We start from the raw sequence: 9,802 nt of genomic DNA, 5'->3' as shown, positions 1-9,802 counted from the left end.
ATATCTGCTCCCACCAGTACCCAAGCCCGACAAATAGAAAAGATTTCTTGACCAGAAAAACGCATTAGTTCCAGTAAATAAACAACTTAGGTCAAGACTAAGGCTGTTCTTGGCAGGGTTGGAAAAAGAACATTGTGGGATTTGAAAATAAAAATGTGCAAAAAGGATGTGCTGGCTTCTGTCCGTTCAGGGGCACACAGGAACCTGTCACACCCTCCTTCAGGCGACAGCTTCTGCCACGCAAGGGACAGGGCGTCCAGAGTCGTGAAAAAATGTCCACAAAGAACAGGGCCTGCGTGGGCGTTTGTGCACGGATCGCCACTTTTGTGTCGGATGTGCCCCTCCTGCAACTCCCCCCACCTCCAACCTCTCCCCCCTACCAATAATGCTCCTAAAGAAAAATGGACTAGAGGAAGCCTGCTGAATCAGCCGGCACCAAAAAAGGAAGACATCACCTGGAATGCAAACTCCTGTGGATTAAGTCAACAGACCACGGCCTATAGGCTACCTAATGGAGACAGCATAAATGAAATAAACAGGGTTCTAGGTTTGCTTGTGGGTCGGGTGGAGGGCACACGTTATTGCAACAGGGCAGGGAACTATGTACAGGCCCCTGGGACCGGAGGTACTTGGCTCCCCTTCTCAGTAGCACATATCCTTTCACTGCTCACTGGAGATGGCAGATGGGCACTTACAGGAAGGTATAAGGCCCCTAAAGGATAAATGCAAAAACAACAGTTGATGGACAGAATGCAGAATAATGCCATACATTCACCCCAGTACAGAGATCTGGGCCTAAACCCATCGTTTTTTTTGCTCACCATGCCATTCCAGTTTGAACCCAGCCATATGCAAATCAGTCTTGACCCTGTGCCTCATGGGAACAGTCCAGCCCGAACTGCCAAGCCAGGTCCTCCCTGGACTGGAAACAAGCATACTAGGACCGGTTTCGGGGTTTCACCCCTCTTCAGCCAGGATAGCTTGATTCCAGTGGCATGGAGAGCACGTGACTCACATCTGAGCATACCCGTCCCACTCGGGGTGTCAAATGCAAAAACAACAGTTGATGGACAGAATGCAGAACAATGTCATACATTCACCCCAGTACAGAGATCTGGGCCTAAATCAATCGTTTTTTTGCTCACCATGCCATTCCAGTTTGAACCCAGCCATATGCAAATCAGTCTTGACCCATGGCATGGCAGTTCGGGCTGGACTGTTCCCATGAGGCACAGGGTCAAGACTGATTTGCATATGGCCATGTCTGAACTGGGGTGGCGTGGTGAGCAAAATAATGATGGATTAAACCCAGATCTGTGACTGGGGGGTGAATGTTTTGCCAATGTGCAACATTCCGCCCTAAAGGATAAGGCAAATACACCATAGGCTGTAGACCAGAGGGTGAAAAGCGGAGGCTCAATCCAACAAAGAATGAGAGGTGCCATCTGATCTCCTGTCCGGAAAAGAAGCTGCCAGGGAAAGCTGCTGATGCTTTCCTTGGGATGAGCCAGCATCAGAGGGACCCTGCGAGGAGGAAGCTAAGAAAAACAAGAGCCACTCTTGTCCGGTAGGATGCGGCAGCAGGTTTCTGCGCAGGTCCTGCAGGGTCAGAGAGTGGGCGTGGCAGAAAGTACAGTGAGAGTCTGTGGTACCTGGGCTCCCAGCACGGAGGACTTGCAGGTGCTTGGAAAATTGCACCGGCAGAGAGCTTCCGTCAGCCCAGGCAACGTGTGATGCTGTGAGTGGTGGCGCTTACCTAGGTCTTGGCATGAAGCAGCTGCTCTTTCATCTTCCACTCCAGGTTCACCGGAAAAGGAGAGAAACCTGCCAGCAAGGTCCTCGAATAACTTCCGCTCGCCAAGGAGACATCAGGAATCCCACGCGGTCACCAGAGTCGCCTGACTTCAGAGTCCAATGACAAGGAAACCGTGAGCCCTCTTCCTCTGTCCATGTGCAAGTCCAGATGAGGCGTACCCATACCCAGGTCCACCAGAAAGTCAGTGCCTTTCCTAGTGCTGTTGCCCACCTAGTGAGTTGTTCTGAAAATGGAGTGTGCTCTGGTCTCAGTAGATTGTGATCACAGCCGTACTGGGGTGCATCAATCTTTCGTCAAACAAAGTCAGGCACCTCAGCACAACTTTACTTGGGGGCATAAACCCCAGGGAGGAGGGGGGATTTGGAGGGGGTTTGAGAGCGTGGCAGTATTAAATCGCTATAGCCTGCTAGCTTGACTGAAACCTCGGGATTGGTAAGAGGCCAGTCCTCAGGGCAAAATACATGCCATTAATCCCAAGGTAACATTTCCCTCCCGAGTCCATGAGGGTCCAAGTTTCCTTCAATATGTAAAGCAACATTGCCTGGTAGGTCTCCATATTTTCCAACAACCATGGATAACACCTGAAATAAGCAATGTCACAGCACCAGCACCGGTAAGAAGGCACATCAGACACACATTTTGCAATCCAGTCTACTGGACATCTTACAATATAGTTGTAAAGATGGGAAAGGGCGTGGTCCGAATGGAAGGTGTGGAACCAGCCATCTAAGTGGAGCAATCAGTTGCACAAACTGCTATGGGGTGGGGTGGGGGGGGGGGGGGGGGGGGAGGGAAGATTTATGCTGAAAAAAACATACAGAGACACACAAAGATAAGAAATACCTTCTTTTATTTAGAATATGCATTTTTTTTATAAATTAATCATAAGAAAAACACTTTAAAAATATTTTACAAGTTCTCAACAGTTCCTTCAAATTTACCTAATGGAATGAGTCCTTAAGTGCCCAAGGGTAACTAAAACAACAAGCCTTCCGTTATCATGACCGAATATTTGCAAGTGCAGTACATGCTACGAATTAAAACATCCCAACCCCGCTTTTTAAATAAAAAAAATATTATAATAATCCTTCACAATTAAACTGTTCATTTGATTGCAATGTGCACTCTTCTGAACATGTGTTTATCAAGAATGTAAGACAGTGCTTTTAAAAATATGGGCAGCCATTAGCCAACCAGAAAGCAAGTGTTCTACCACCAAAGCCTCGATTTGAGGAAGAAATGCCTTTGGAAGGCGAAACTGGACGCAACACAATTTAACTTTCAATTTTAAAAAGTGAACTTTCCTTTTTCACTCACTTCTGCCCTCAACTACATCACTCAACAAAGAAGCAAGGGGGAGGGTTAACACTATCGTAAAAATGATACCTTTATAGGTGCTGGAGAGACCCCCTGGAAACAGAAATGAGGTTTGTGGGGAGTTTGTCATAACGCACAGACAGGCCCCTGACAACGCAACAAATCACATCAACAAATAACAAAGCGTTGACTGTGGACAGGTGCGCACAAAAGCGTCTGTGACTCAGGACAGTGTGTGATGCACTGGGTGGTGCTTGAACACGCCTCGATGGCACAATTCCATGTCGAGTTCAACCCCTCCCATTTCACAAGGGGGTGCAGCTATCCGCCACGAAAAGGCTGAGCGGACTACAAGTCTACAGCTACAAAACGACACAGAACTGCAATGTATATACATGAATCCGAGAGCTTTATGCCCAACAGGGCTGCAAGGTATCTTTAGGCTGAAAAAGACGTTCTTACGTCACTGATGGGATTGGGCTCAGCAGAAGACAGGCTAACGCATTAAGATTCTCATCTGTGGGTTGGGGGTGATTGATGCGTGCCTGCTTTAGCGGATGACATCACACCCTGGGACTGCTCTTGGTGCGTGCCTGCGTTAGCGGATGACATCACACCCTGGGACTGCTCTTGGTGCGTGCCTGCGTTAGCGGATGACATCACAACCCGGCACTGCTCTCCTTCCTGCACCTGCGGAGGCTGCCTATATGACCTCATCAGAAAAAGTAGGCCACAAAATGCTGGCCTCCCAGGAGGCCCTGCAGAAGACATGAATAGTTCCGGTCTGGTTTATCTATCCACTCAAATGTTGGTTCGAGATTCCGCCTTCCAGGTGTGGAGAAGAGCCCTACTGATATGTACCAACTTCAGGAACCCACCGTCATGGGAATGCTGTTACTGGAAGAATGGAAGATACTCTTAAGCTTTAAACACAGAATAAGAACAGACGCTGTAAAGGGCGCTTGAAGATTTATAAAAGGGTTCTTCTACAGGAAAGGACTGCAGAAAATTCTAGAAAACTTCTAAACATGGAAGATCTAGTGCTGCAAAAATTAACTGGCAAGTGGGAATCCCCCGATTTCAGCCCCTTCTTGCTTCTAGTGATGCAGGTGACACCCAAAGAAAACCTAAACGCACCAGAGTGGACAGCTCTAGAAGTGCCATCTCTCTCAAATTCGAGATTTCTGAATTGGGGAAAAATGCTGCTTGCCAACCGGCTAAGGAGTTACCAATTTCAATGGTGCAACTTTAATTCAAACATTTTTTTTTTTCAAAAAGGGAAAAAAGCATAAATTGGAGGAAATAAACTGGCTGTGTGATCTCAGGTCTAGGGAGGGAGCTGGAAGACTTTGCATGGAGGTTGGGTGCAGAGTTCGCAGTTAACCGTTTACTCTTCGATCCCTGGAATGGGCTCTAAAGACTGAACAAAAACAAAGCAATTAAATGGATTTTTTTCTCCAAGACCATTCCGATGGGAGCTCAAGACCTGAGCACAGCTGCGTTCCCAGCCGACATCACAAGTTTCCACACAGCTAATCCTACTGGGAGATTCTGTGGTTTACAGGAACTACATGACACAGGAGCGTGTGTGTGTGTCCACCAGTACCAACCAGGCCACACCAAAAGCAACAGGCCCCTTCTCAATCAGAGAACGCAGAACCAACAATGAGGAATTATTGCCTCACTTCTGCACGGACATAAGTGCAGAAGAAGCCATCCTGAAATGGGCATGAGGGCAATAACACCCTTCCTTCCCCACGCGTCAGGAGCTCACAATGGCTTGTGGGGCAAAGATACGGATCAGCCCTGAATCTATATCCCAGAAGAGTGCAAATGCCAAAGCTAGATTGGAGGTCACCATCAAATGTATCCAGGATCAGCGGTACATTTAATTCAGGCTTTAACACACAAGAATGTCCCTCAGCCAATTTCCCCGCAAAGGAAGCTCTGTGCAGTGGTGCCTCAAACGAGGCCGAAACCTGCGTGGTACTTGGTCTCATAATGAAGAATACAAGTCTTTCATGCTGGTCGTTAAAAAATGTCCTGTAAATGCCACCAGTCACTCAAGAGCCACTCTACTGAAAAGGAGCCCTCATTTTAAAGCGATGGTGATTTAGATCACCGCTGGGCAAATTATATTAATAACCATCTAGTTCCACGCTACCTAGGGCTAATTAGTACTTCATATGTGTTAATGAAGCTGGGGAGAGAATTCAGCCTGCGCTAGCCAGACTGCCGATTGGCTATTCCAGTCTATCGAGAAAGAGGACACCACTGCCATTGTGGATCATTCCTTGGCTAATGGTCATTCATGGTCATGCGATGTGGCATTGCTGCAGGCTTCACTGTATACTTTACGCCACATACACACAGGCAGATCCGGACACCACAGAATTCCTTACAAGAATGTGAAAGATGGTTGAATTGCTCGGTACTGCAAAGGGAGGGAGATGTAAAAAGGAGTTCAAGGGCAGGCACGATACCCAAATTCTAAATCTAGATCAAGCCATGATTAATGGACGTTTCCTTAAAATAGTCGAGGAGATATAATAAAAACCAAAACAGGAAAAATGAGAGGCACGGGATAGTAAAGCTAAAACATACAACTATTGGGCTCCAATAGATTTAAATATCCCGTTTTGGCCTCCTGGAGTCCTAAAACATTGAATAAAAGCTGTCCTGAGCACCTTCATGTCAAGTATTCAGTGTGTGCAAAAATAGGGCCAAAGTTAAAAAAACTTCTTTGCAAGAAAAAGCTTGCATGCATGTCAGTCAATTTTCCATCATAAAATAGTTTCAAATATTTTTAAAACCCTCTTTGATAAAGTCCTTTAAAATCATACACGATGCATTCCACATTTATGTGCTCTGTCCATCAACAGCCAAAAGAACTCAAGCTTCTTCAAAATCCACACCAGTCGCAGCCTTCTTCCTGCGAACACAAAAATAAGAAAACATTTAGAAATGACTTGAAGGGATGTACTTGGCCTGTCACATAGACATTAAGGAGTCATTCCAACATACATCAGGAATACATCCTCGCAACAAGAGGAGGACTCCGAGGATACATACCCTTTAGCTGCGACTGATTACAATACTGGATCCACAAGAGGTGGAATGTATCAAAGTGGCAACAACTCGCAAGCAGTTTCTATGAAATGAACGAAGTGTGGTTCAAAGGAGGCAAGTCTTATGATATGGATTCCTGAACTTCTGGCAGGTGTGAGTCCACTTGTACTGCGCTGACCAGGACTATGGGTCCAGCAAAGAAGTGCCTGGTGGTTCTGTGGACATTCTGAACAAAAGCAAGTTCTAAATAAATGCTCGCCCTGGAGCAGTTTGTCACTGAAATCTAGGCCTTCAACTTGAATTTATTAAACACTCCAGATTCACCATGTAACATTAAATCACCCACCAAAGTGTCCCTTTAGCAATGCTGAAATATTCACCACCATAAACAGCAAACGTGCAGCGCACAAAAGGACGAAATGCATGGTGACCCAAAGAGAACCGACACCTACTCTTAGCCTTATGGTCAACTGCCCTTTAAATTATAGACGTGTGAAAAGCAAAATTACAACACAAGTAGACCTTCCACGTGTCCTAAACCCAAGAGTTGTTGAGTACACAAATGGGAATATCAAATGGCGTTACAGCACAAGTGTCCAAAATGGAGGGGCATGTGGTGAAGCATTTAGGAGCAGGCGGTAGCGACTGAGGGAGGAGAATGGAGACTAGAGGAGATGAGCATGGGTCATCCATGATTACCTTTCGGCTCACCCACTTTGGTCAAAGCAAAATCCAGTATTCAGTTTCCAGCCAACACTCAGGAGAGCTCTGGGGTTAGTCAAAGTGATGGGAAGATGTGATTTCTTGATTACTAACCACTTGCTTCATCACCACGGATTCAGTTTCATCTCCCTGAACAACATCACGGTACAATGTTTCAAGTGTTAACAGGTTTTCTCCAAAACCTACATTTCGGAGTATTTAACTTCATTTTTGGACTGCAATTCTACCTACTTCTCACAGTCCTGAAGTACTGAGCTCCTCAAGAGGGCACTGGCCGGCCTGGTTAACTCCCCTAGGCATTGCTAAAAAGGTGTGAAGGTCTCAGTGTGAAGAGAGACCATCTTCTGCAGGGGAAAGAGCAATGGGGTGAAGCTTAACATGGCATTGAGTAGTACTCCCCTCTTTGCTGACACTACACAGTGTGGTCAGCCCTATCCATGATGCCACCAACTCTGCACTGTACTATCATATTAGAAAATATTCTAGAGTGAGTAGGACTTCTAGTGCTAAAAGAGCAGTCTCATGTACGAGGTGGAGAGGTGTGGTGCAGTGGCCAGGGCAGCTGACTTCGGAGCACAGGGATCACGGTTCGATCCCCGACTCCGGCGGCAGCTCAGCTCAGCACCGTGTGACTCTGGGCAATAGCTCACTTAATTTCCACAACGGCCCCCTGCACCTTGAGACCCGTAAGGGTGAGTAGTTTGCGCTTTACAAATACGGATTTATTCATTATTTATTTATTACGTCCGAGACTCAGTCACTGAAAAACTCCAGCTGAGGTCTGCAGCCCTTGAATTTTGCGTTTGTGGCTATTACCAACAAGTAAAAGGCGGTACAGATGATCAAACACTTATCAAAGCATGTGCGTGCCAAAAAACACGAAAAGCAGTTTCCCTAGTGAAGGCAGCAACAACCCACCCTGGCACAGGCCGCAGTCCTACCAAACCGGCAGAATTTAAGTATGATAAGGGGGTGCAGGGAAAGTATAGGTGCTATGACAGGCAGGACCTCTGACCCATCCGAGGTCCACACTTTTGCAGCTGTTCAGGACAATATCATGACTGGTCAAGAGTTTGAATAAAATAACGAAATAACTGCGCAGATGGAAAGCAAAGGAGCAGAACATGCTATCAAGAACAGCGTGGAATCCTGAAAGCAGAAGAGACAAAACACGGAGGAAAGGGGCAGGAGAAGGAAGGAGGAGAAGAAAGCTAAAGAGCAAAGAGATCTAGGAAGTTTGAGCTGGAAAAAAAACGAGGAGTATTATGGGAGATTCAACAGAGGAAGAAATAGTGGCAAAAAGTGAAGAAAGATGGAGGGAGATGGAATGGGAGAGGTAGGGGGAGGGGCAGAGGCCAGAGGGAAGGGACAGGAGAGACTGTAAATAGGATTGACGGGGTGAAGGAAAAACAGAGCGGACCAAAAGGAACTCAGTGTGAGAACAAAAGTAGAATGACTTGGCACAGAAGCATCAGAGAAAATCAAACGATGGAAGACACCAGCAGCAGAGAGGGGAGGGGGACACCAAGAGGACATTACCTCTTAAAGCCAGGATTAATGAGAGACTCCCCTGGAAGTCTCTTAACGGTAGCCGTAGGTAACCCTCCTTTTCCGCCTTTTCTAGAATCGAGACCTGCAGAGAGTACAAGAAAACAAGCAGCAATTAAGTGTCAGACAAGCAGAGTAGGAGTGAAAAGGTTTATCAGGGAAGACTTTGCATGTTAAATCATTGGACACTGGTCATGTATCTGCAATGGAGCAGAGGCAACTTGGACCTAGGTATGGTCAAAGAATCAAAATCCAGGCCAGACCCACTCCTGTGCATTCTACCACGGCGTAACCGCCTGGACATCACTAGCTAACATCTTCCTATGCACAGCACTAGAGTGCATGCCTAGTTCTAGCCCTAGCATGCTTCCGACTTGATGCACTCACTGGTCTTGGAGCTCTGGCATGGCAAACCTTGTCCGACTGTCCCTAAACAGCCACTTCGGAGCTCGGTGGAGCTAGACTTCAGCCCAGAACAGAGTCGCCATCTACTGCTCTGCCTTGGATTCTTCTGCTCCTTCCCCGCCCTCCTGTTGGGGGTCAGACAACATCTGGCTGATGTTCTTCACTAATGACTGGATGGCCGGGGGTCTCTTATACAGACTTTGAGATACATAGGGATTATATATTATTAACAGTGCTGTAATGCAATCATCTTTAAAAATCACAGGTCAGAATGACACCTATACATAGATGTTGTGTTTTCTGTTTCCTCACCATAATCCCTGCATGGATTTAGAGATATAATAAACTTATATTTCACATAGCACTTCGTATCGGTTTTTTATGTTATGTGTTAGTATTAGGCCCCAGACCAGAGAAGGATGGAAAGGGAAGCTAGCCTTCCCGCATTTGAAATTTGTGGACAGAAGGTCACAGTAGACATTAGCCGGGAGTATTTAGCTCGGAGCCATCTTGCTAGCAAGGTCCTATCATTCAAAAAGGCAGGGCGATCAAAGACCTATACACTGATATTGTATTGCAATTCCTTCACCATAGTGTATACAAAATTAAAATATACAGTTTACTTAAGCACCTAGACAGATACTCTAGGGTCCATTCCTTAGTTCTTGAACCTTACCCAGAAGTCTCAGGAACATGGGGCATCAGGGTCCGTAATTGCAAACTTTTTTCGCCAGAGTCCACTTGACTTCTAGCATTATCACAGGTGGTCCCTTTAGTTATATAGTGGTTGGTCCTGTACGTCCTTCGCGAAGAATTAAAGAGGGAATTTTAGCGTAAAACGATTAAAGGAGGCAAACCTCTATCTCAGCTCTGCCATGAATAGAGCTGTGTCGATCCTTTATCTCAGCTGTGGCTTACATAGAG

The 9,802-nt window shown here is 46.3% G+C and overlaps 1 protein-coding gene across 1 annotated transcript in view; it reads right to left on the bottom strand.

Moving 5' to 3' along the window:
* Window positions 1-2,649: 2,649 nt before the first annotated feature.
* Window positions 2,650-9,802, bottom strand: part of PAXX (PAXX non-homologous end joining factor) — a 51,731-nt gene continuing 44,578 nt past the window's right edge. Inside the window, exons 6-7 of the mRNA XM_085611125.1 lie at window positions 8,465-8,558; window positions 2,650-6,065 (exon numbers count right to left, since the gene is read on the bottom strand). Of these exons, the coding sequence (XP_085467251.1) occupies window positions 6,026-6,065; window positions 8,465-8,558 (134 nt within the window). The 3' untranslated portion in view covers window positions 2,650-6,025. The remainder of the gene's footprint in view (window positions 6,066-8,464; window positions 8,559-9,802) is intronic.

Source organism: Triturus cristatus, chromosome 1_2 (genome assembly GCF_964204655.1).
Source record: "Triturus cristatus chromosome 1_2, aTriCri1.1, whole genome shotgun sequence".
NCBI classification, from domain to species: domain Eukaryota; kingdom Metazoa; phylum Chordata; class Amphibia; order Caudata; family Salamandridae; genus Triturus; species Triturus cristatus.
The sequence above is the reverse complement of the archived record's forward strand: the minus strand, read 5'-3'. Positions and strand labels throughout refer to the sequence as shown.